Consider the following 26,056-nt stretch of genomic DNA (forward strand, 5'->3'; position numbering starts at 1 on the left):
ATTTTGGCAGCACGCTCGAAAAAATCGCATGCGAAAAAGCACCCAAGCGCCACAGATTAAGCTTAAACGTGTGGAAAATTGAATATCCATAGAAAAAAATGAAAGCTCCACAGCTTCATTGGTTTGATCAATAGATGGCGTATTAAAACTGATTATTATATTGCTATCCTTTTCTTGCAATGTGTTTCGACAAGTTTCATCTTATCATGACCTATATATAGCCTTCTAACTTTCTGAGCAAAAATCTATAATAAATGGTCGTGTGGTCAGATACGTGGGTATCAACACCAACGACCATTACTCAAATCTCACTTGCTTCAGTGCTGGTGATTCCCGTTGGAGTTTAGTATTTAAACAAACGTATCGCCGTTCTAGTTCTAGCGATGCATAACTTCAATGTGAAACCATACAACAGTACAGAGGAAATGAGAATGCTCTCCTCCAAGCGATGAAGCTCAACTGGTTGGGGTATCCCACCAACATAGAGCGCCACCAGCTTTTTCGCTATTTTTAGAATGCATGAGTCGTTTGCCGTCTGCTAAACGAAGTCTTTCTATATTCCGTTTAGGTAGAGTGCTTGAGTCGTTTAGAAGCCGTTTAGTGGTCGTTTAGTGGATTTGTGGCACTTGGGCAATGGCACTGGACTTAACAAGTCTCAAGAGTCTGCATAAGCCAACATGAATATGTAGGTCGTGACATCAAAAAGAAGATATTTCCTGTAATATCCTGGAGATTTGACCCCTGATAAGACCATAGTGCCCAATATGCCGGATCAGAATATGACCATCACCGTGACAACTGTGCGATAATCTGAATGTCAAAATAAAGATCATTCGTTTACGGATCGTTGTACTGACAACACCTTCAGCCTTCTGTTTATTCTTCTACTTTGCGATTTTGTGCCTTTGTTATAACTTGAACGTTTAATTCAAATTGGTAAAATTCGAGGTTTTACATTCCTATCATTGGCGTCTTTTTTTAACTGCTAAAACATGAAAAACAGAAACCATAATTTATTTAATCTATCGTAAACTTCTCATCAGAATAGGCGAATGAGGCCAATTGGCTCAAAGATTTTTTTTAATTATTTTTTTTAAACTCATTAGAGGATTAAAAACAAAATGCTTCAAATCGATTACACGTGTACACATGCCTTTAGGACTTCAAATTTGGCAACTGTCAGCTCGGTGACGGCACCCCGTACCCTACTCACCTTGGTCGAAATCTCGAAAACGTCACTTGCGCTTCGGGAGAAAATGTGTGTTTATTTTCCGCTATTTTGAAGATTTTCTGGTGTACAATTTCCATCGCCCGTGCAAAATAGCAGCTCGGCAAGCGTGCCCAACGCTTTGGGCGGCAAAAAGTGCGCGTAAAACCACTCACCGTATCGTCCTGGCCGTGTAATCGGTGTGCGAGCGGGGTTGAATTTCAGCTCCGAAGGGCATTGCGTTCGCCGTTCGTCTTTTCAGCACGGTAAGATTTCCACCATCATCATCATCATCGTCGTCGTCGTCGTCGTCGTCGTCAAGCATCCATCACCTGGCGGCGTTGTTTTGCGGGGAGAGCAAGTCGGGTTGATATTGTTTTTGCGTTACATCGTGTCGAACCTGCTCCTTTTTGCAGCGTAATTAGACAAGGCCCCGTGTCCAGTGCGGATCTATAATTAATCCGTGTGCGCCATTTATAAATGGCTACGCTGAAGTGAGTGTTGCAAATGTTGTGATTGTACTGTGTGCCGTGTTTCCTCCATTCCTCTTCCCGCCCAATGTAAAACTAAGGGATTTGCGGTTAACGGAAGAAAAAACCGCGACGCGTGTGCATGTGACACAGTGACGTTGCGCCCGTTTTGCGTGCAAAATAAGGGCATTTTCTTGTTGGCGAACGTTGATTTGCTGACATTGACAACCAGCCCCCGATATTGCGTGTTCGCCCTTCGCCTGAGAAAAAGAAGAACCCGTGCGCCATTGTTCTTGGGCCAGCGCGAGTGCTGCCCGACCCGCGTGTTGGTAGGGAGCTGGCTGGTGTGTTGGCTGATTATATTGGGAAAGTAATCTAGCAGAAACGGCTTGTAAATCGGCGGCGTCTGGCGAAGGGTAAGTAAAGCGCGAAGGTCGCCGTCGTTGCTATTTGGTGCGTTCGCTTTTGTCTTTCGCCATTCGTGTGTTGCGTGTGTGCGTTGCTCCTTCTTGTAATGTAGTTTTGTTGTAGACGTTTTTGTTTCGTTGGTTTATTTGCTTCTTTTTACGCGGTTTATGAATGAACGCTCGCGTGAGAGTGAACAATTGGTGAAAGAGAAAGAGAGGGAGACTGAGCGTGTATGTGTGAGAGAGAGGAAGTGTGTATGTGTATGTGTGAGAGAGAATTCTTGGTGAGAACATTCATGAGGTGAGAATACGCGTGAGAGAGAGAAAGAATGAATACGAGATTTTGCAATGAAAACACGTGAATTTTACGTTTTTGGGTTCGAAAAATATCAAACAGGAAATACGCAACACGCGTTCAGCACAACAAGCATCGTAAAATGCTCACTCGCTCAATTCTTTATTTTCTCATCGTTAACATTTATTTTCTACATTTACTTGATTACATTCCTATTTTTTCATGTAAAAGTTTTCATAATTGTGTAGTTTTAGTTTATGCGCGATATAAATGTTTACCTATTTTTGTGTTGCTTCTGTTTATTATAGAATATTTATTTTAATAAAACTTTTTTGCCAAAATACCATCTATTTTTACATAACCTTAAAAATATTACCTGAATTTGTGCCTGGCATTAACTATGATTGCAAAATGTATCCAAATCTTCAAATTCAAATTCAAACTCAAATCAAAACATATTACAGGTCATGTGATTCGATGTAATTCTGATGATGCTGATATTTCGTCTTATGGGAATGTCCAGAGCCTTAATTTTGGCCAATACATCAGAGAAAAACATGGGTCTAACTCTTACAATGGCCGATATTTCCACGTTGTTCTGACTTTGAAGCTTGAACAATCCAGTAAGATATCCTTAATGTTTCTTGATATCTGAAAAGACTTTAATGTGATCGCCTATTGACAAACATAAATATTCTATGAAAATAATTTATTTGCATTGAAGATATTTGGCTTCAGCGAATATGGAAAAATGAAATGAAATTCAAACTATATTATATAAAATAGGATTAGTTGGAATATAACTCCCGATTTAGTTGGGTTCTGTATAAGATTTAGCATCTGTTTCGAAAATACCACTTCGAATCGAATTATGTTAGATTTTTCGAAACATTCATTCATGATTTTCTTAAATCTAAACAAGAGTTATACAATTCAGATTAAGATTTGAATAGGATTTTAATTAATTTTGGACGATGTAGTAATACCAATTTCAAATGAAGGGATTATTCGCATTCATCAATTTTAATTTTATGATTTTACCTCTGAACTAACCACGCGATCGCGCACCACCCAATTTAGCTCCAATTTGGTCCCCATTCGTGTTCAATTCCCATTTTTTTCTTCTGTCTTTCCTGTTGTAAAACCATTCTCCCAAGCGCACACTCATAAATCGCATTAAAGGAAGAAAAAAAAAGCGACAGAGAAGACATTTTTCTCTACCTACGCACTCCTTCCTCTTGGAAAGGAAGATTGTTTTTCCGAGCTGCGATCGGTCACCGCCGGGTGATCTAATGCGCTTGGAATGGAATTGGCCCTCGGACATGACGACACAATCGCGTCCTGCTCCTACTCCTCCAAGCCCGCGCCCGGAGACGAATATGAGTTTCTTTGATTTTTCACCGGACATTCCACAAAGCGGGCGGCTGCGACCGGCACAAACAATCTTAACGCGAAGCAAAAACAAACCATAGTTAACCCCAGACCAAGGGAGCAGACGTGCGAAGACGTTGCAAGCCAAAAGTGTATGATGCGGACGTCCCCTTTGCGTAGGAGTGCTACTTATGAGAAGTGGAGACTATGATTTTTGGCCATTAGAACCTCCAATAACGTTGTTTATAAGCAGTATGTTGATGATGACGACTGCACTGCACTTCGTACGTTGTGAAACGTTAGTGGCAGTAGAAAAATAAATGCACAATTTTGGCGATCACTGGTTTTATTTCCGTCCGCGGCAGCCCCACGAGGAAGAGAACGCCGCGCGTACGGAATTTCCTTTGTGTGTGGGAGACTTACTAAATTTACAACACGGTTTCGAATTGCATGATCAGGCTCGATCGCCAGTTGCCGCCGATTAGGGGGGTTGTTTGTGCGTGTGCAATGCCTTTTTGTTTGTTTGTTTGTGTAGCTTGCAGAGGCTTTGTTTTTGGGGCTAACCTTGATGCGATCGGTCAAACGGGGGAATGCAAAAAGACATTTTACGAGCGCGCGTAATTGCATCGATTTGCAACAGTTTGGTGCGGTAACGCGAGCCGTGGGAAGGGAAGCGAGCGATCGTGAAACACATCGTGCTTCTCGTTGATCCTGATTCCGATGCGTTTGCGTTTATCGATTCCGATCGTGCAGCAGCTTAAAATAATAGTTGGCAAACAGATGTGATTTAAAAAAGGCTCTTAAAGGATGCATCGAATGTTAAATAATAAATTAATGTAAATAATTTAAAACATTTTACATCAATCAACAACGTCTTTTATACCAAAAAGACTGATATATTGATAAAAATAGAATCTTATAGAATGGTAAAAATTATTAAATAAATTACTAAAATGGAGAAATGATCGCAAAACGATCATCAAACCATTACTCTTATTATTATTAATAATAATATATGTTTATAAAAAGAGGGAGCTCCCGGAAGTACCAGCAGCTGCTTCCTAGTACCAGGAAACTGTTGCCCTCTCTGCCTTCCCTTGTCTGTATTGTCCCCGACTCGCAGGGAGATTTTCCGGGTCGGTTCTTTCACCCCAATATCCCGACGCCGACGACCCCGATATTTTCACGTTTTGCCATCGGTCGATCACAGCAAAGGGCAGTGCGACAGTGGTGGGTGATGGTGGTATATTTTGTTTCAGTTTGTTTGGTTACCACTTCGGGCGATAACCCCACACACACTCACACCGCGGCGAGCGGGAGGGTCCTTGCATGCTCAAGTGCGCCCCCGTGGGCAAACGCGAAACACAATCGTTTCCGTCGCTCTCCTTGGTTACATCCTTTTATGTTTTGTTTCGATTGCAGGCACTGTAAGGGTGAGACAATCCTCCCCTTTCTGGCAAAGTCCTCACGTGTGTGTGTGCGCTTGTTGTCGCCGCTCGTCAAACAATTTCTTCCGATTCCGCGCGGCGCCACTTGGGATGGTATCTATCGAAACATATTATTTGGTCACCCATTTCCGGCATGCGTGAAGAGGAGGAGGAGGAAGAAAACCGACCCGAACTGACCGATGCTTTTTGCACTTACTAGAAAGATAAAATAAGCAAGCTTTTGGGTGTTTTCGAGGGAGGCAAGAAAAAACCTGATGCATGTGCCAAAACGGTTACACCGACACCACCGGCCGACCGAATTTAAACTCGCAAGGGGGTTGAAAAATGCTTTTCAAATTAGCATCACCCTCTTCCCATTTTTCTCGATCGTTGGGTTGCCCGTTCCCCCAGACACAGGGGGGCGTGGGTAGCAGCGGCAGCAAGCTCTCACCCGTCGCGAGCTCACGCGCGAAACGCAAGCGAAAAGCCGCGCGCAAGGTGCAGGCGCAAAAGCATCGCGCGCGCGACCAGGATGAAAGCGGACGGTTCGCCTAGTCAGTCTCGCCGTGGTCGTCGCGATAGTTGCAGGTCGTCGTCGTCGTCGTGGTGTCGCGTTCGTTAGTTAGGGAAGTGATACACAGGTCCGCTTCGAAAGTGCACTTCGTGTCATTATTTTTTTTGGATCTGAAGAGAAAACTTTTGCAGCGTGGAGAGCGTGGAGAAGCGTATTTTGGATAATGATAAGCGGGGGCAACTGGGAAGCCCTTTGCTCTAAACCCTTTGCAAATTTTTAATTAAATTATAGTGCTGTGAAGTGCGACGCGACGGGGGGGCGAGTTCAGTTAAGGGGAAAAGCCTGCTGAACAGAGAGATATTATAGTTCTAGTTGAAGTAAAGCGAAGAAAGAAAAATAAAGAAGAAAATGGAGCTGTTTTAAAGTGGATAAACGTAGCAAATGTATTTTTAGCTGTTTTTAAACGCGTGTAATTGAAACGTTGAAGTACTCAAAACTACAAAACTTTACAATGTGCACAACTCCGTAATACAAGACAATTAGAGCTTCTGGCAGAGAAAGTGTTGCTAATCTTACGGTTTAATATAGAGAGGAATAGAAGGAACAAATCACGCCCCTTATCCAGCGATAAAATCTTCAACCATCCCCAAAACTCTTCCCACCGTTTTAATGTTGGTGGTGCTCCGTGTTTGGCAGTGAAATAGTGTCACCAATAAAGTGTATCCTTGCCCCCATTTACGTCACGCTGCTGCACTTACTTGCAATTGCGAGCAGTGTGCCTGTTCCGGTTAAAGCAAAGCCGAAACCGCCCCATCCGTAGTCGTCCTCTTAAGGGAGCGTGAAAATCTGCCACAAGAAGTAAAGCAAGAGGCGTTAAACGATGGCTTGTCACGCGAATCTGTCCTGCGTTTGCACCTACGTAAGTACTGGCGGCGGTGTGCCGTCTACCCCGTGGGGAGGGGTGAAGTGTGTATTTGTTCTTATTACAAAGTAAACCTTCTTACTAAAGAAAGGAAGGGCAAACAGAAAAAAAAATAGTAACACAATCCTGCCCTATCCCGAGTGTGGAGCGTGCTTGAAAGTAGCGAAAAAAGTTCCCCAGCGTTGCCCTTTTGTTTTGGAGGGCGCGTTTTGTTCGGCGGCTGTCCTACAATTGCCTGCAATATATTGTATTTTTCCCACTCGGTGGAGCGCAAATGTAGTAAATTGTGCACATAAACACAATCAGCGAGAGTAGTATTCGGGGAGGTCGGGGAAGCTACTTCAAGTGCTCCTTTTTGTGCTGTTTAAGGTCTAGGTTTTCGTGTAAGGATCCTCCGTCATGCTACCGCAACAAGGAACGCTGTAACCTTTTCGTATTGATCTGCTTAATTTGTTGCAAACTGTAGTGGTCCCAACTTCGCCGGTGAAACTATTCAGACAATAATTGCAAACTATTTGCTTCCCCCCTCTTCAACTGCAATGCAGGCAAAGTGGTTTGGTAAATATAATGCTACGATTTTAATACCCGCAAAAATATAAACAACTCGTGAGAGATCTCCGTTCGCTTAAACAATACCGAACAAAACGAGGTCTGACTCCTGGTCACGGCACCAAACGAGCTGACTGACGCGCGTGTCCCTCGACCCGATTGGTTCTGTGTGTAAGTTCGATTGCTTCGGAAAATGGTTTATGGTGCGTGCTTGCTTGCTTGCTGTGTCTGCACAAACCTACGGCAATGGCGACCTCTCCTGGGCATGTCAAACAGGGCGCGCACACACATATTAAACTTTACCCTTGATTGCTCAATGTTACTCGTCGGGTAAAAACGATATTATTTTGCATGGGGCGGTGTTTTTCAGGGTTTTCTGGTGTACTGTGGAAGTTGGTGTTTAGTTTAAGGCATGATACCCCATATGTGCGGACATGGGAGGGGAACTGTTTTGTAACAGGGTTGCTTTTAAGGGGCCTTCTAACGCTGTAAAATGCAGCTGCTGCGGGCAGGGCAAACAAACTCATCAACCTTTTTGATCGAGAGCAGGTCCAAAACCATGCAGTTTATGACTAAAGGGAATAATAAATTAAACCAAACATCAAATCAAATGGCTTGGCCTGTGTGCTCCATGGATGATTGGGTCGATATTCTGAAACCAAATAATGACTCTGCAGTACGGCAAATGTTCCAATAAAATGCGTTTCATTCATGTGATGCAAGCGCAGCTTGACTACCCGTAACGAACATTTCCCATTTCCACCATTTTAAGCCAATCCATGTTAAGGTGAATAACCTTTAAATAGGTGCACGAAAAAATAATGCTTCAGACGATAGCTGGTAGACTAAGGCCGATAATAGACAAGATAGAAAAGTATCCAATATAAATCGGCACGCCAACAGCTTTGAAGCTTTGAACTGTAATAGCTCTGCCAATCAACACCTTCGATGCATATTGAACAGGACATTTCAAATAGTATTCCCCGGCTACCAATGTTAACGCTTGCTCATAAAGGCAATGCTATCTTGCTCGATTTGTGTTATCGCTACATTCCAGCAGTTGAAGTAGAAAGCGGAACTGATGGAAGGGTGTTAAAATCGCTAAAAATAAAAAAATAAGGAATGTTTAACTCTTCCAACGAAATCGGCCTAATAATGAGTTTGCGAGTAGCATAAAACACAAAGATATGAGGTATTGAGGGAAAGAGGAACGGTGGTGGTAGTACTACGTGCAAAAGAGGTCACACTTTATGCCACCTGTCAATAGTCAACACCAGGAAGGAGGAATAGAGCAACAACAAAAAAAGCAAGGAATCACGAAAGCGCAGAGCCAGCAAGGCGAGAAGCAGTCAAAACACTCGTCTCGGTGGAGTTTTATGTTGAGGATGGTTTCGGCTTTCGGTTGTTTCATTCAAGCATTCGTGTTTGTTTTAGCTTTTTTGGAGTTGTCTGGCAGTCTGGTGTGCAAATAGAGCTGTATATATTATCTGAATAGAACGAGCTCCAACGACTCGTCGGTTGTACCATAGACGTAGCATAATAAAAGCGACCATAAAAACGAATGACGGCGGCGTGAAGGATTCGCCTCTCGGTCTGTGTACTGCAGGATCACGAACCACGTACACACACAGACTAATGATGGCTCCTTATACCGTGTTCCGTTTTGTGCGCTGCCGGGGAAAGCTCAACGCCATGCCTGCTCACAGTGTGATAGCTTAATAGCTGATGCTTTTTGCCATACAAAAACGCAAGCAAATGGTTAACTGAAACGCAAGCGGTAGCTTGCGCCCGTACTCATACACTGCACTGCACTTGACGCCTTGGGTGATTTGTTGATTTGCTACCAATTCCGTAATCCACAAAGTGTGTGTGTGCAAATGGAAGAGTAGCTTCTAGCGTTTGAGTTTCATTTTACTTCTTCACACGCAGTAGCCTAGGCCCGTCGACATTTTGGAGCATGAGCGTGTTTGGGGGAAAGGCTCACGGCACGCGTAAATTAGGTCACCATCACCATCATCATCATCATCATGTAACGCTGCACAATCTCTCCAATGTCCCTACTTCACCGGTACCGGGATGATCCCTACCATACAAAGGTGTATCGGCTGTAATTGACGGGCAGGTCATGCTTTGGAGGTCTTTTTTGCCAATACTGCAGCACACTGCACGAAGCCGTACATCGTACGGAGGTGTGTATGTAACATTTGAACCACATAGGTGGCAGGCCAGAAAGGTGCACTGTCGGTGTTGCTAGCTGCCGGAAGTTGGATTTACAAGCATTTCATATGGTGCTGCTGCTGTTCGTCAAATTTCAACAGCTTGATGTTATTACACATTTAACATGCCACTTGCCTCCCTGTCATGCCACAGCGGCGTTAAAGTGTGTGATGGTTATTATTGGGCCAAGGAGACGGCTTAACCACAAATCGATACTGGTCGTTATCGAACCATTCGTTCCGGGGCAGGGTTTGTAGTGCCGTCAGTAAGTTCTGTGCCTACTGCAAAGAGGGTCTTGAGTTCGAATGTAATCTAGATTTGGATGCGCATGACAACAATCTGTTGTGACATTTAATAAAATTATTGTAAGTCTTATAATTTAATTCGTATTCGTATAACCATCTTTACGCAGTGCTATGGTGTAAAAAAGAAAAAGAAGAATAATTATATTCGGAAATATGTACGGAATTATAGAGAATGTCTTCAAAAAAATCCAACGATTCTTACATGAACATTATATAGAAGACAGTCATTCAAACCATCCCAACTGTGCACTTTTTATCGCATTGATGTGCAGCCCGAGACAGTGCAGCTTTTAACTCACACACATTGTAAAGATGCCCTGGTCTGTATGGTGCCTGCGAGAAACGGTTGTGCCCAATGTGTGTGCATCATCATCATCACAAGGAGGAGGATGGTTGGTGGATGGGCAAACCATCGCATTTTTATTGAGTTCGAATATGCATGGCGCAGTACTAAATTACTGTGTCGTGTCGTTTGGCCCGGGGTGTCCTCTCCACCCCTGCGGTAATCCAATCGCTATCCTTTTCTACCGCACTTGACTTGGTGCGGTACGCTTTTCATTGCTGCAGCGCCAGGGAGGTTGAAAAGCACTCAACCACTTGCTTCACGTGCGCGCATTCATCGGATGCCGCGTGGGGTTTTTGCACTGTCGGTGGATGATGGTAGAGTGTGTGTGTGTGTGTGTGTGTGTGACTGTGGGCATTTACTCCGAGGCCTAGATTTGCAATCAAACCGGGTAGGACCAATCAGATTGACAGTGTGTATATGTATGGGTAGGAAGATTACGCTCGCACAAGCTTCAAAAGGGCACAATGTCAGGCTCATTATCCGCCAACAGATGCTGAAACGGAAAAATACTGAAAGCCATAGAGCGGATTCACTCTGGAGTTTGCTGATGAGTTCATCCTTCGAGTGGGGAACGTTGACGGGGTTTGCTGTGAATAATCTACACTAGCTTTGTTTGCCCACCAAGGACGAAAGTGAAAAGTGTTACAATGTTGACATTAGATATGATGAAATTAAGAAGCGTTTTGAAGGAATTTGTTTATGGTAACTTATGATGAATGTTTAATACATAAAGGTTAATAAGGATAAATCATATCGTGTTAATTATACTGCTTGTTGATGGTAGTACAAGCCCTTCGAGTGTACTCACAAAACGTGCTGCTAACCGTGAAAGGAAATCCAATTACTCGCTAGCTAACGCGAACCCAAAGCTTACTGCCATAACGACCACATTATGCTGTTAAAGGTACCCATGGGACAGTGTGCCGGAATCCTTGAACGTTCTCCTGAGTGTACGTGTGTTTGTTTAGTGAGATTGTATCGTCCCTCTAATGGGGACAGTTCGTTTTTTTGTGTCTATCAGTACACATAAGGGGAAACCACATGGTTCTATGGTTTACTCTTTCCGCCGAGCGGCTCTACTCAAAAGGGAACATAATTGGTTTATAGTGGTAAATGGCAGGTTATGTATGTGCTTGGATTTGCTGAGCGTTAGGTTGTTGCGATTATGTTGCTTACTGTCAATATGCAGCTACTAGGTGTTTACAATGTTTAGTAACGTTCCTGATACGTTTGTTCATGTTTCCTAGGTACTATTGCACTGTTTGCGCCGGTTGTATCGACCTCTCGGCCAAGCCGAAAACAGCTATGTAGCGGCTTTTATCTTAGCCTTCAGCTTGCTTTGGAGCTTCTTGTCCCTCAGGGTCGTCGGTCATTTGGAAACGGGCTTTCTTTCGATGTTCTGATTGTTGTGTAATAGTGTCAAGATGTTGCAGATGCCAGAACGGAGTTATCCGACGTCCACAAACTGCTGGATTGGTGTTCGTTTTGGTCGTGGCGTTGTCCTTTTCTTTAAACGCGCACGCTACTTAACGAAGTTGCTTCACTTGGTTGGCCATCACGGTTACAGTTCGACTGATAGAGGTGTTAAATTTTGTTTGCTGACTCATGCGATACTATTATTGAAAGTGCAATGAACGTTTCGTTAGTGCGGGTGAAGATAGTCCCATGCAAAATCGACAATTTTTGTCCCTTAATTTAAAAAAAAAACGAAGAGTAATGTCTGATAATTTATTCCAAGAATGGACTGTCTACAGAAGGAATGAATTGATCTTAGTACAACATAGAAATAACACAAACATTAAGAAATTAATTAAGACAGAACAGTTCTTTTAGCCAACCTTTATCTTTGCGTTAAAGCAATATTGTTTTCATGATTTTTTAGAATTTCAAATTCCTTTAAATTTACTCCTTTCGTCCAACCATCGTCATAAATTGCTTCACACCTCTAAAGGGGGAAACATTTTTATGCACGGCTTTCCATCACCCAGAAATAGTTTTGCCGTGTGCTGTAAACGTGCGGTTATGGGTTTTATTTGTCCCATAAACCGCTTACCTACGCGGCGAGGATCGTGTGAAGATCGGTATTAATTGTGTAGCCCAAGGGAAGGGATGGAAACGACACTGCGCAGTCAGTTAAACGACCTGGCGTCTCCATGGTCCGCCAAAACCAGTTGTGAAATAATCCAGCAACAGTCCCACACTCTTCGCGGAAACATCCATACACAAAGCAAAGAAGCATTTTTCTCGTGTTGTTTTCGTGCATGTTTTTTGTAATGTTTCTTAGGTGTGTTCTACGCTTAGCGCGCAACACGCCGCCCCGGTCGAATGCGTCGTGCTGAAAATGATTCCTAATTAATCAAGCAGAAAAGAGGAGAGAAAGAGAGCAGTAGCTGTGGGTGCGGAAAATGACAAGCAGATCCCATTGGGAATGAAAATGGGGCGATTATTGCCACACACCACGGATCGTGCATATATGCCGCGCACCGGGGACTACAAGGATGTGATGTGCTGTGCGTAGGTTGTTAAGTTTGTTTGTTGTATGTTTCAAGGGTCGTTTTTTGTTGTTTTACTGCAAATATTGCTATGGTTTTTGTTGTTGTTTCTTTCGATGGATGAACAGACGTGAAAATATAGGAACATTTTTGGTTTATTTTTTGGGGGAATATTTTGTATATTCCATCCTTAGGGGCCAATGTCGCGCCTGGCAGCAGTCATTTTTCTATCTACACTGTTTTTATTTGGAATATGTCAGACTGTACGAGGGTGAGATTAATGTGGTTTGGCTTTTTCTTAGTAAAATGTCTTGGTTTTCCTTTTATTCCGATTTGCATCGTAGGGTGATTGAACACAGTGAAGATCTTGAATCATTTCTAGGAATGTGTACTTTTACAATTATAATCGTAACATAATACATATAAGAGGCTCAAATTTGGATATTTTATTTACAGACAGCCTCCACATTATGGAAATGCCTTAGACAATTGACAAAAGTAGCTAGAAATGATAAAAAATGTTAATTATTCTATTAGAACTAAAAAAACAAATCTAAAATGTAGAAAAAATAGTGCAAAAAATTGCACTTCTTTCACAATATCATTAAAAAGGAAACATTCCATTTGTTCTTTATTTATAAATATCGCCAAACTAACGATGGAAACGCTAATGATGCACGGACGGAACTAAGACTTGGTCTCATTAGAATGTTTGCCTTAGCTGTCCGCGCGAAGAGATTGCAAAGACGATTCGTTAGTCCCCGCTACCAGAAGGCACCGGCTTTCACTCTCACTTAGTGACACCTTTCCTCTGTCCCATCTTTACGGATTGGATTGGAATGCGAGGTATGAAAAAATACCAAACCATCAACACCGTCCGTCGTCGTCGTCGTCGTCGTCGCACAGTTAACCTTGAAATTGAATCGACTTCCATGTATATATCCAGCTTAAAGGGGACCCCCCATCGAAGGTGGAATGAATACGGGGTCGGGTGAACAGCGCGCACAAAACTCAACCCCCACCACCGCGAACGCCGCCACCACACGGACAGAGAGCAGACGAAAGACAACTGTCACCAAACAAGCCTTCGATAAAGCGCGCGCTCGCGAGCACACACACACAGCACCGCATGCATAAACGCGGTCAATGTCGATGGCGGCGCGACACTCGGCCGGCGGCGGGATGTCATTCCTCTCGCGCCAAACGAGCCTACTGCTGCTACGCTTACTCAGGGGGTGGGTGACTGTGTTGGCTGTGTTGAGAGATAAATTGTCGCTGCCGCCTCGGTGCGCACGATCGCTCTACAAACTCTACCGATCGCGCTTGTTTGCGCTTAATCGTTCCGATCGGGCAGTCAAAAGTGTGAGCCAAATTTGTAAAATCCGGTCACTCGAACTACTGCGGGGTTGGGGTGCGGTCAATTTCTTTGCCAGAGGGGGGCAGCCAACCAACCCGCGGCCCTGCACAAAAGCAGCAGCAGCAGGATGAGGAGAATAATGACGCGATGCAGCTGTTGTGTGGCGGCGAAAGGGCGAATGAATCATTGGGATTCAGCTTTCATAACATCCACCCTAAGTTAGTGGTGGGTAAAGTAAGCAAAAATCCGGAGTCGACTCCGATCCGACTCCGTTAAATTCGGAATCGACTCCGGAAGGTAGGTCCGTGCTGCATTATCCGGAGTCGTTTGAAATCGTCCGGAATCGTTCGAAGTCGTCCAGAATCGACCGGAGCCGTCGTTCGGAGTCATCCGGAGTCGGCCTTCGGGAAACAAAAGCCTATATACGAAGTGCGCGCGCGAAGAAAAAGACAAAAAAAACACAACGAAATGAAATGTCTGATCAAAAGCACATTAAACCACACGGTTCCTGTTGACTCCGACCGATTCCGATTGCGGTCGACTTCGATCGACTCTAGACCACTCCGAATGACTCCGACTCCGATCAACTCCGGCTGACTCTGGATGACTCCAGACGACTCCGACGACTCCGGGCGACTCCGAACGACTCCGGACGACTCCGGACGACTCCGGGCGGATCTACCTATCTATCACATTACTACAACACTCACACACGAGAGTGAGGAAACAAAACTAAACTTAACTATTGCCTATAAACAATGATTGTGTTTGTTCAACAGTAGAAGAATTATGATCGTTTCCTCGAAACGTTGCCTTTAAATAACCGAATCTGACGGGCAATACGGTTCCGGTTGAGTTCAAATGACTAACCTCTCTCTTTCTCTGTAAACGCACAAGGTTACCATACTTTTAAACCTCCGTACACCCACCTTGCACACTGTGTACCTCTCGTGCAATCCCGCCCTACTTGCGTGTGGATCGAATTTCGCACCCGCAAAAAAAAAAAAACAAAAAACATAGTCAGCACTGACGTATCGACGTATTTCGCTGCTGTCAATTAGTAGGACATTTTACACGCGGTCGTTAGGTTCGAAATTTACCTTCATTCCACACACGAATGCGTGTTGTGTGGTGCGTTGTTGTTGTTGGACTGTCCTCCCGAAAACGCGGCTTTGGTGTTGGTGAAACATACTGCAAACCGACACAACACACTAAGACCCTGCCGCCATTAGGAGAGACCTTCGGGATCAAGTGGTGGCCCAACAACTGCTCGAGATCTGTTTTGGGTACGAGTTTCTAATCCAGAGCGAACGAAAAAAGAGAGAGAGAGGGAGAGCAATAAGCAAAGCAAGGCCCTAAGCACGCTATCATCGTGTCATGGGTTTGATTCCGTGAGTTGTTCCGTTTCTTTCTAGTGTTGTTCCCGTGCATCACCGTCAGGTTTGCGCGCCTCGTGGTTATATTATTTGGGCTGTCAAAACGAGCGCGCGTCGACGTCGTCAGTTTTACACGCACCCAACGCGGCTCAAACGCGCGATATAAGGTGTTAATCGTGCGCGCAGTGCAAAACCTCTCGTACAGGTGAATATAGAAGTAAAGCCCGTAACGTAGGTTGTGTAGCCAAACACCGCGTGTGTGTGCTCTCTTGCTTTGTGGACACACAGTGGTCAGGGTCAGGCTTCTTCCGCCTTCTATTTTGTTGCGCCGTCGACGCCGCCACGATCTGCGAGAGTGCGCGCAGGCGAACGAGAGAGATCGGTGTTGTTGTTGTTGTGGCAATAATCGGTCAGGTTAGGGTAGCAAATAGCGAAACAAACGCTATACATCAACATGTGCTGCCAGGAGCGGAAAGGCACAAACACCAGATAAGAGAGTGATGATGATGATTCTCCCTCTCCAAACGCCGGCTCGCGTGTGCGCTTGTGTGTATTATTGCGCGTTTGCTAGTACGGCGCGGGTTCCACGCAGTTCACCATACGGTCGCGGGCCGACCAGACCAGAGTGATTCGAGCGGGCGACGACGTGTTGGGGTTCCGTAAAAAAATAAGAAAAAACCGCGTGGTGTTTTTTTACTTCGTTTTGCGGGGTTCCAACCTAAAAGTGCGCTTAGACCACGTGTTTTTCGCAAACACACACGCACACTCAATCGGTGTGTCTTCCGGTGGTGCCGTCACTCCTGTTCGGGGGGTAGGGGACAGGTCATAACGGGCCCGCAAGTCAAAAGTGTAACGGGTGTAAGGTTTTCGTCATCTTCCCGCACTCTCGTGCGCGCCTAGCGTGGTTACGCGACCGGGCAAAGCGCAAATCACCACACCAGCTTCGAGCAGCGGCGTGGACCCGATAATATGGTCGAAAGCATTCTTAAAATACTCGTCACGCTGCTGTACTCCTGCTGCGTATGGTTGCTGCAAAGTGTAATGAACGAACTGTGCCTTTTTGCTACTTTTTAATTCGCTTTTCCCTGTGTGTGTGTTTTTGGCGTGAAAAAGCATACCGGGGGTCGGCGGCAAGCAAACACACGATCAGTTGCCAATGATGCTAATGAATGTTTCTCGTTGTTTGCATCCATTTCAGATAACAACTAAATTTGCCACCATAATGGACTTCAAACAGAACGGGTCGCCAACGGCATCAGCAGCAGCAAGTTCCTCCCAACAGCAACAACCGCTCGTCGGTGGCGTTCTGTACGGTAGCGATGCGCGCAACGGAAGCTCCACCGTTCGCTTGCAATCCCTAAAGCAAAACCAGCTGACGGGGCCAAACCCTTCCTCGACCGCCGGTCCACCGCTGCGCCGAAGATGTCGCAGCGAAAGTCTTCCAATGGCACCGCTCCTGTACGGTTCGGCGGACCAGCAGCAAAGCCGATCGAAAAAGACCTCCCTCCAAGGTCACGGCCACCATCCTGCGCATTTCAGTAGCCAACATAGGCAAAAGTTCCCCCCAGGGCAGGATCATCATCCTGCCGGCGGACCGGGCGGCCTGTACATCGAATCGTTCGCCCTGCAGCAGCAACCACACCCGGGCAACCGGAAAGTTCCACTGCCACTAGCGACCCACGAACTGCTGCCCACGATCGCAACGAGCGCGTCCAATGCCATCAGCAGCAACGGGCAGCAGCAGCAGGCGAAGGAAAACGTCGCACAAAACCATCTGTACGGGGCGGGCGTGAACGCGAAGGATGTGTACATGAGCGAGCTGGACGGGCTGCGGAAGGATCGGCGCAACGGGGGCTACTACGTGCCAAACGAGCTGCAGCTCGAGTCGCGCTTCGCGCGCAACCTCGAGGCCAACTTTGCCACGCGCGCCACCATACTGGAGCGCAGCAGCGGGCGGAAGCTGCGCGCCCGGAGCGAATCGGAACCGCAGGAGTTTATGTACCACAGTGCCCACAGGAACGGTGCCGGCTTCAGTGCCGGCGGCGGCGGCGGTAGCAGCTTGCTCGCGGGCCAGCGCACGGCCGGCCACCACCATCACCATCACCTTCATCACCTTCGACACAGTAGAGATGTGAGTGTGAGAGCAGGCGGAAAGAGTGCTTTAGCTGTGACAGTTAACATGCCTTTTCTTTTATTTCTAGAACACACTGAAACGAACGCGTGACACCATCTCGCCAACACTCGAAGCGGACGAATCGTACGCCATGCTAACAGGCGAGGAGGACACGGTCATCGGTAGCGAAGCGTCTCTATCGTCCTCAGCCGTTATTACGTGCGTACCGGTGCATTGTCCGAAAGATTCACCTCCCTCAAAAATGGTAAACGCAACCGACGAGATGGATGTTAGCGGTGATCATGTGCTATCCTCGAGCAGAACCGTCGCCGGCCAGCAGCAGCGTGTCAAACCGGCAAAGATCCTGACCGGCACTGCCACCGGCCAGTCCCGAACGGCCAAAGTAACCGTGCGAGCGAACCGTGTCGGCATTAACAGGCTAAAGCCCAAACTAGCCAGCACACTGACCAGCACCGGCGTGGTCGGCACGTCCGTCCCGGGCGAAACGAAACGCAAATCGGCCTCCCCACAGCCACAAGCCAAGGGCACCGCCGGTTCGTCCATCATAGGCGTGGTGCATAATACTGGCAGCTCGTCGCCGACACCGTCCGGCGTTTCGGTCGGCACGAGCGGCGGCGAATCGGTCCACACGCAGGACCTCGACGCGGAAACGATCGACCAGTCGGATGCGGGCGATGATGACGATCTGGACGACGAGTGTAACGGGGAGGATGACGATCTCGACGACGAGATCGCGATCAGCGGCGACGAGGTGTTGGACGACTCGCTGACCGACTCGGAGGATAACTATCGGTCGTATCTGGCCGCGGCCTACCAGAAGCCAAAGTCCCACTCGGGCTCGCCGTCGCCGTCGCTCGGCAACAGGGCGCCGGCCGTTACGTCGATCGGCAGTGTCGTGGGCGGGTACGCACCGGCCGGTCCGCTCGCACCGAGCCTGTTTCCCTACGTCCCCCCCTACCTGACGTTTGCGACGCACGAGGAGAAGGGCCCGCCGATGCCGCCCGCCATTCACAAGGTGTTGAAGTGGAAGCTGACGCTCATCACACCGATCGTCGTGCGCAAGGTGCTGCTAAACAGTGGCTTTAGGTTGTTGAAAAGTAAGTGGCGCTGTGGGATGGAATGTTTGCATAATTTTACCGATTTTATCTATTAACATGTTGCATTATCTATCTCTCCCTTGCTCACAGAAACGAACGACTGGATCGGCATCTGGGGCCGGCACATGAAGAGCACGCTGTTCAAGACGCTGCGACCGTACCAGAAGTTTAATCACCTGCCCGGCAGCTTCCAGATCGGGCGGAAGGACCGGGTGTGGCGCAACCTGCAGACGCAGATGAACCGCCACGGCAAGAAGGAGTTCGGTTTCATGCCCCGCACCTACATCATACCTCAGGACTTGAAGATGCTGCGCCAGATGTGGCCCCGGTACAACCAGCGCAACTGCAAGTGGATCATCAAGCCGCCGGCGTCGGCCCGCGGCACCGGCATCAAGGTGGTGAACCGCTGGTCGCAAATACCGAAGCGGAAGCCGCTGATCGTGCAGCGGTACATCGAGCGGCCGCTGCTGATCAACGGCAGCAAGTTCGACCTGCGCCTGTACGTGCTGGTCACGTCGATGAACCCGCTGCGGGTGTACATGCACACGGACGGGTTGGCCCGGTTCGCGTCGGTCAAGTACAGCGAGAAGTCGGAAACGCTCAGCGACCGGTACATGCATTTAACGAACTACAGTATTAACAAGCTGTCGAACAACTACGCCCAGAACGAGGATGCGGACGCGTGCCAGGGCCACAAGTGGACGATCAAGTCGCTGTGGTCGTACTTTGCCGAGCAGGGCATCAATGTCGACCGGCTGTGGGGGGCACTGCGCAATCTCGTCCTGCGCACGGTGCTGGCCGGCGAGGGCTCGATACACGCGATGTCGAAGGTGAACGTGGGCAGCAAGTACAACTGCTACGAGCTGTTCGGCATCGATGTGCTGCTCGACTCGGAGCTGGTGCCGTGGCTGCTCGAGGTGAACATTTCCCCCTCGCTGCATTCGGCATCGTCGCTGGATCTGTGTGTGAAGGGGCCGCTGGTGAAGGCGCTGCTTAACACGGTGATGTATCAGGTTGGTGTGCTTAAGCCCGTTTTGGGTGTGGATGGAAAACATTCAATTGGTTTCCGCTTTCGCAGGTTCCCCCGAGAATACCGATGGCAGAGCAGAAGGAGATACTGAAGGAGCAGGGACTGGAGGGACCGCTCTGCTTCGACAAGCGCATCTACACGACGGGATTGTCTAAGACCGAAAGACTGAAACACACCCAATTCATCCAGAAGGACATGGCGCGGGAAGATGTAAGACTTCATCCAATGTATCGCTCCCCCCCTCCCAGTGAGCTAACCTTTTGCTGCCCTCCTTGCTTTTAGTATCTCAACACCATACTGGAAGAGCTAACGCCCGACGATGTGCGCTGCCTGCTGCTGACGGAGGACGAGCTGGCGCGCAGTGCTCCGCTGGAGCGAATCCTGCCGGCCCCGAACAGCTACCGGTACATTGGGTTTACCGAGAATCCTCGGTACTACAACCGGCTGCTCGACGCCTGGGAGCACCGGTACGGCCATAACCGGTCGGAGGGTATCGCACTGCTGCAGTCACTATGTGAGCGAAAGGTGCACCTGCAGGTACCGCCCAGCACGCTAAAGAAGGTAAGTACCGACGGTGTAGGGTGTACGCTGTCCACAGAGGGCATTCGCGCTACTCTCCAGGAGGTATCTGGATCGTCTCGTGCATCGAAATCACTCAACCAAAACATCCGGCCTTTTCAAATCCAGATACTTGTTCGCAGGAGGGCACATACATACATGTAAAAAACATATTCTCTATTGTTCAACACACATCCCTACATACCCCGTTTGTTAATACACCCAAAGAGATCACACACACTCACACACATAATACCATGGACACTGCTAATCCTAACACAATAGCAGCACTACAAGCACCTACACATACCGTGCACTTCCGTGTTTACTGAAAATGATTTGCCAATATGCCACAACTCTTAGTGTGTATCTAACTCTCTTACGGTTGGACTTGCCGATAGCCAACACAACACGCTCATACATTACTCTTACTTACTTCATTTTGTAAAGATCCTCTCAACACACACGAGTTCACTTCTTTACTTATTGCTCTTATACTTGCTCTCTCTCTCTCTACTTCTCTCTTTCTATCTTTGTTACTAGTTTTGAGACTTCTTCTTTATACAAATTACACATTTTACTCCAGTTACGTTTAATTTTTATCTTTCGAAACAATTTTCTTGTTATATTTCACCGTTTTAAACTATATATTCTACAAACCCTCGTCCTCCTCTGTACATATGCAAAACAAACAAAAAAACAAAAACACACAAGTTCTCTTTCTCTCTCTCTCTCTGTTTTCTCTCGCTATAACCGTCCAATACTGAACAAATTCAAAATTACATGCTTTTACTTAATATTTCTTTTTCTCTTACTCAAAAACCCATTTCGATGTGTATGATGGGGGTGTCCAACAACTCACCACCCTTCTCTATTGCGCCTCCTCTTGTTGTCGACGAATCGAACCGTTTTTCGTATGATGCGCATCATTTTGCGCGTTGTCGCTTTTGCGTCTATTTATCAAAACGCTTCAAACAAAACCAAAAAAAAAATCAAATTCATTCACAATATCTGCGTGACAAAAAAAACTATGCGCCGCCAACTATGTGATCTCTCAAACAAACGCACTGGGGGCGGGCACTTTCGTGTTGCTGTGCACAACACGATCACACAAACCGCCGATGCGCATGCACACGCGATGCGCGCACTAAAAAACAAATGTGTGAGCACAGGATATTTGGTCAGCGTTCCGAGCTGCGTACTGGCGTTGTCGAACGATACAGGGTCGTAAGTGTGACATCACCTTTGTTTGTTTTTTTGTTTACAGGTTGCTTTTCATTTTTGGCATCTTTTTTGATGTTTTTTGTGCTCTTTTTGTTTTTTTTTATTACACTTTGTTTAATTTATTTTATTGTTTTGTAACCCTCTTGTTTTTGCGTACCCCACTCCGCACAGAACGCGGCAGTGGTTTGGTTTTATCATTGAGTTTTCTTTTTTTGATTTCCCTTTTGAGTGAATTTGTTTCTTTGAATTTTCTATGATTTTGTTTCTTTATCTTCTTTTGCTTTTTCTAACCATTTGAAGAAGCATTTTTTGGCAACCGAATAATTGTGTTTTTTTTTTTCTTTTAACTGTCGAATTGAATTCATCCCGTTCTAGGAAGCGTAGTGTTGTGTTTGGTCGATTTGGAATCTATTTGCGATTTGTTTGAATTGAACACTAGACGCCCGACTTTGTAAATCCAATAATAATAATAATCATATCGGCAAGCTTACCCGTTGCAGTTTGTAAAGATTTTTTTCTTATAGTGTCGTTTGCCGTTTGTGTTTAAACACTCCTTAGATTGTTGCTAGTAAGAATGAATTTGCCAAGATTTAGTGCGTGAGGTAATTTCGTTATTTTTGACAGTTCGACACACTCTTCAATGATATTGTTATTTAGCAGACCAGAGTATAATATAGTTGCTCTGTGTATTTTCCCTTAGTTCTATAGATTCGTTTCATTTTCTATTTCTACTACACTACGATGAACTTTTATGTATTTATGCTAGCTTACATTGAATCGATTCTACCTGTGCGTGCATCTTACATTAAAACAAAATGTCACTCGATAAACTTCAACCGTTGATACTAAACCGATACAACACGCCTAGCAATTTAATAACAATTTCTATATTGTACTTCCTCAACACGATCGTGTGCCACATATTTCTCATAATCTCTTTTTTTTTTTTTTGAGGTTAACAAACGACTAAACCTCGTTGATAAACGATTTCTCTTTTCTTCTTCCTTTTTCTAAACTGCACTTCTACAATCAAATCTCTGCTCCCGCTGTAGGCGATCGAAGATATCATCGAATCGATCAATAACGGCGGTAACAATATTTGGGGTGTTGCAAATCCCTACTGTTGAGCTGTTTCCAAACCCACCCCCCAAAGCCGTACAACCCTATCCCCCCCTTCCAACATCCCACGGAATGCCCACCTTCGGGGAATGAAGCGATGCGATCACACTTCGTTCTGTTACGATCAACCCTTTTATCGTTCCTGCTCTTAAGCCGAAACATTTTAGTTCCATACTCGCTTTCCACATCGTTAAAATACGACCTTGCGTTGCCCTGTTGTGTCGCTGTTGAATTTGAACACACCCGCCACACTTGTTGCGTTCCTTACTCCCGCAAACACTTCCCCCCTTTCTTCTCCGATCAGGTAATATCGATCGTGTAATGTGTGTAAGCTACTCCGTTGTTTAGATGCGCAGTGAATAATACGCTACCCAAACCCGCTAGCCCTGTTTTCTTCTCGTATTGTATGTTACTAGCCCTTTTTTGTTCTTGTGTTGGACAGTTCTGAATTCTTCGTTCTCTGGTAATCGTTCGAAAACGTTAGAGCAATGTTGGAAAAAATAGTTTTCCTTCTAGTGTTGAACATTTGTTTAAGCGTTTGGTTTGGTTCGTCACTACTAGCTCTATAGCCGTGTGTGGATCTCTCTTTCTCTTCCACTCTCTCTCTCTCTTTCTCTTTCTCTCTCTCTTGTCACTAGACTTTCCCATCGATCTTTGTTCGGTTGAACTGGATTCATGCCTCCGTGAGGGATGATAATACATTGATTAACAATTAACAATATCGAACCACTTTACGGAGGTATGAACATTCCGGTCTTAGAATGTTCATGGTGTAACATCGAATCTTTCTAATTATCTAACAAAGAATGATGGTGTCCTGGAAATAGTTGTAATAGTTTCTCTCTTACTTCATTTGAAATCAACATTCCCGTTTCACGATCATCACATTACATTTTACATATCTAGATTTATAACAATAATAAATCATTCATCATCAGTGCTTCAAAATGTCATAAGCATCACGAGATGTGTACCAACGAAAACAATGACCATGTCTGTGGTAGCTTGATGCTTATGCTGATACTCAATGAAAGTGCGTCATGACATACCAAACACGACATGCGAATGCTTGAGTCCAACGTGATACTCTGACTGACAAGCTGAGCTTATTGCCGGCGCAAGCATAACCATGATTTTTTTTCTGGCTGTGAACAGTGCTACCAAATGCCACTATTTCGGGCACCAGCAGTCATGACTGAAACGAAGCTCAAATTAGCTCACGTAAACAACTGAGATGATCAGAGGTGAGACTCAAACAGTTGGTGGATCAATCACATGCTTTGCGACATTTTGTACAGCACCCAACTCTTGGCCACTCACTAGGTCACGACATTTTCTGTCGATGATAATCACGACATTCTTAGAATATACTTGGCGTATGGTACCAAGCAAAACAAAATGAGCATTCTTTCAGATAGAGTGAGAATTTGATTGGTTGTCGGGTCAAACAGCCATGCTCATTTTGTTTCTGGGAACCACTCGCGAGCACCGCATATATCTCATAACAATCGTGATGATCACCGACTGAAAATATCCCAACCAAGTGACTGACCAAGAGTTGGTTGCATACAATGTCGCAACAACTGTCTGAGTCTCGTCTCTAATCATCGCAGTAGAGCTCGTGACGCTGATATGTTTTTGTTTTAGCCGGAATTTGTCATGATTATGTGAGTGACATTTTGCAGAACTGATCACAGTAAAAAAACGTCACGAAAATGAGACTGGCCAAGCTTTGGTCGCACAAATGTCACGAAGAATGCATTGGTCACACCAATCGTTTTGAGTATCACCTCTGATTATCACAATTGAGAGCGTGACACCGACATGGATTTTCAGATTCAGATTTTTTACAACATTAACAGTGGCATTTTGCAGCACTGCTCATCATATCTCAATGCGTATCGTACTCCCTGTTTGATCGATGTTGTGAAAATATTACAAGTGGTGGTTACTTTCCCAATACCATAGCACCGTCACCATCAGTATTTGTCGTCCAAATAGTCGAATTCATTTCATTTCATCGTATGTTACCAAACGTCATCATCATCATCACCATCATGCTAGGACGTGTTTGTGTCCTTTTTTGTCATTAAAAAAAGCTGTTGTTAGGATGTTAAACTAAAAACCAACCAGCCACTCCAAACCGTAAAGCTCTCGCATCCTTTTCTAGACCACCTACTTCTTAATGCACAAACAACCATTTGTAACATTTGTTTCCTTTTCTATACCTCTCTTTTCTGCCGCTTCTTGATCATATGCCTTTGCTCCCGGACGGACAGGACTGCAACAATAAACCACAAACGGATAGTACAAACAGCGAGAACGGCTCGCAGGACAGTGGCATCCACACGGAGCAGACCAGCCTGTCCGAGCTGCCGTCCCAGGAGTCGTCCTCCATGTACCAGTCGCAGGAATCGATCGACCAGCTGCCAGAGGATACGCCCCGCCGCAAGCCGATCACGACGGCCTCCGTGACAACCACCTCCCCCAACGGTACAGCTGAACCGCCGGCGACCGCGACCGACGAACCGCCATCATCGCTCGTCGTCACCGCGCAGCCCATTGTAATCCGTGCCATTTATCCACCGGGTAGCAACAATCTGCTCAGCACCCAGACGATAGAGGTTCCGGTCGCGGTCCTGGCACCGGCCGCCGAACCGACCGGTGCATCGCGCGGCCCGGCACCGACGATCGAGGGTGACAACGGTGACGACGGCATTCGGTTGGGTGACAAAATTAAGCAAATTCTAGACGACGCGTTGCTGTTGAAACAACAAGAGTGTGGCGGCGATACGGAAAACACGATCATCGTACAGGAATAGTGGTGTACTACAACACCCACCCGGGGGGCGGGTGTAGTAGCAATGGATGGGGACTCCCGTTCAGTTCGAAATAGAAATAGTTTGCATGCTTGTTAAACACATACACACACACACACACTCTGTGTTCAAAAAATCATTGTTCTCTCCTTTGACTGTAGGCGATCTTGCTCTTCTGCCCATGATGTACAAGGCTGTGCGGTGTGTACTCACCCGTTGCCCTTGTTCGGGGTGTGTTCGCTGTCGATGTAATAATGGGCCAGTTTATACAAATTGTGATCAGTAAGGTGTTTTCTAATAATAGTAGCGTGAATCTGCCTATAAACTTATCTACTAAAAACGATTTTATGAGAAAAGAAAACGCAAAGCCCTCCCCCCAACAAACTCTACTTTCCACGTTCGCGACGCGTGGTTCAATGCTGCACTCGATCGAGGAGGGAGCAACAAGGTAGGAAAGAAGCAAAACCCCAAGTAGGCTAAATTAAAAACGGGCTGTAGCGTGCGACAACCGACATGTGTGCGTGTGTGTATGTCTGGTTGTTAAAATATTCAAACTTAAGCGATTGATAGTAATTGGCAGTCACTCCGAAGGGTGACTGTGTCGTCCCCCCTTTGCTTAGTGACACACGCGCTAAGGTAAACTGTGGACTCGTGTGTTAGATGTTAGACGATCGCGTGATGTCGTGATTTAGAAGGATACACACAACTCAAAACAAAAACGAAAGTAAAGACACAGGATGGTAAAACTTGGTTAATGTTACTAGGAAGCGATTGAAAACAAACAAACAAACAAACAAACACATTGATTGAAACTAGAGAG

The 26,056-nt window shown here is 46.0% G+C and overlaps 1 protein-coding gene across 10 annotated transcripts; it reads left to right on the forward strand.

The window, feature by feature from the left end:
- Positions 1-1,222: 1,222 nt before the first annotated feature.
- LOC120958467 (tubulin monoglutamylase TTLL4) lies at positions 1,223-26,053 on the forward strand. 10 transcript variants are annotated; one of them, XM_040381303.2, is made up of 8 exons: positions 1,223-1,473; positions 1,624-2,093; positions 16,454-17,386; positions 17,457-18,486; positions 18,577-19,499; positions 19,565-19,726; positions 19,799-20,077; positions 24,697-26,053. In XM_040381303.2, the coding sequence occupies exons 3-8, from the start codon at positions 16,478-16,480 to the stop codon at positions 25,237-25,239; spliced, it is 3,846 nt and encodes a 1,281-aa protein (XP_040237237.2). In that variant the 5' UTR covers positions 1,223-1,473; positions 1,624-2,093; positions 16,454-16,477; the 3' UTR covers positions 25,240-26,053. The 10 variants fall into 10 exon arrangements, with proteins under 10 accessions (XP_040237237.2, XP_040237238.2, XP_040237236.2 ...); XM_040381309.2 differs by lacking the exons at positions 1,223-1,473; positions 1,624-2,093 and adding exons at positions 15,831-16,293; positions 21,247-21,301 and having other exon boundaries at positions 24,697-24,758; XM_040381304.2 differs by lacking the exon at positions 1,624-2,093.
- The last annotated feature ends 3 nt before the right edge of the window (positions 26,054-26,056 follow it).

The sequence above is a fragment of the Anopheles coluzzii genome, chromosome 3 (genome assembly GCF_943734685.1).
Source record: "Anopheles coluzzii chromosome 3, AcolN3, whole genome shotgun sequence".
NCBI lineage: Eukaryota > Metazoa > Arthropoda > Insecta > Diptera > Culicidae > Anopheles > Anopheles coluzzii.

Excerpts from the sequence above, each read along its gene's own strand:
- LOC120958467 (XM_040381299.2), top strand. The coding sequence starts at position 16,225 with ATGGTCGAAAGCATTCTTAAAATACTCGTCACGCTGCTGTACTCCTGC. Across the intron at positions 16,294-16,453 it reads GCGTATGGTTGCTGCAAAGT|ATAACAACTAAATTTGCCAC; the intron begins GTAATGAACGAA and ends CATCCATTTCAG. Across the intron at positions 19,500-19,564 it reads TTAACACGGTGATGTATCAG|GTTCCCCCGAGAATACCGAT; the intron begins GTTGGTGTGCTT and ends CCGCTTTCGCAG.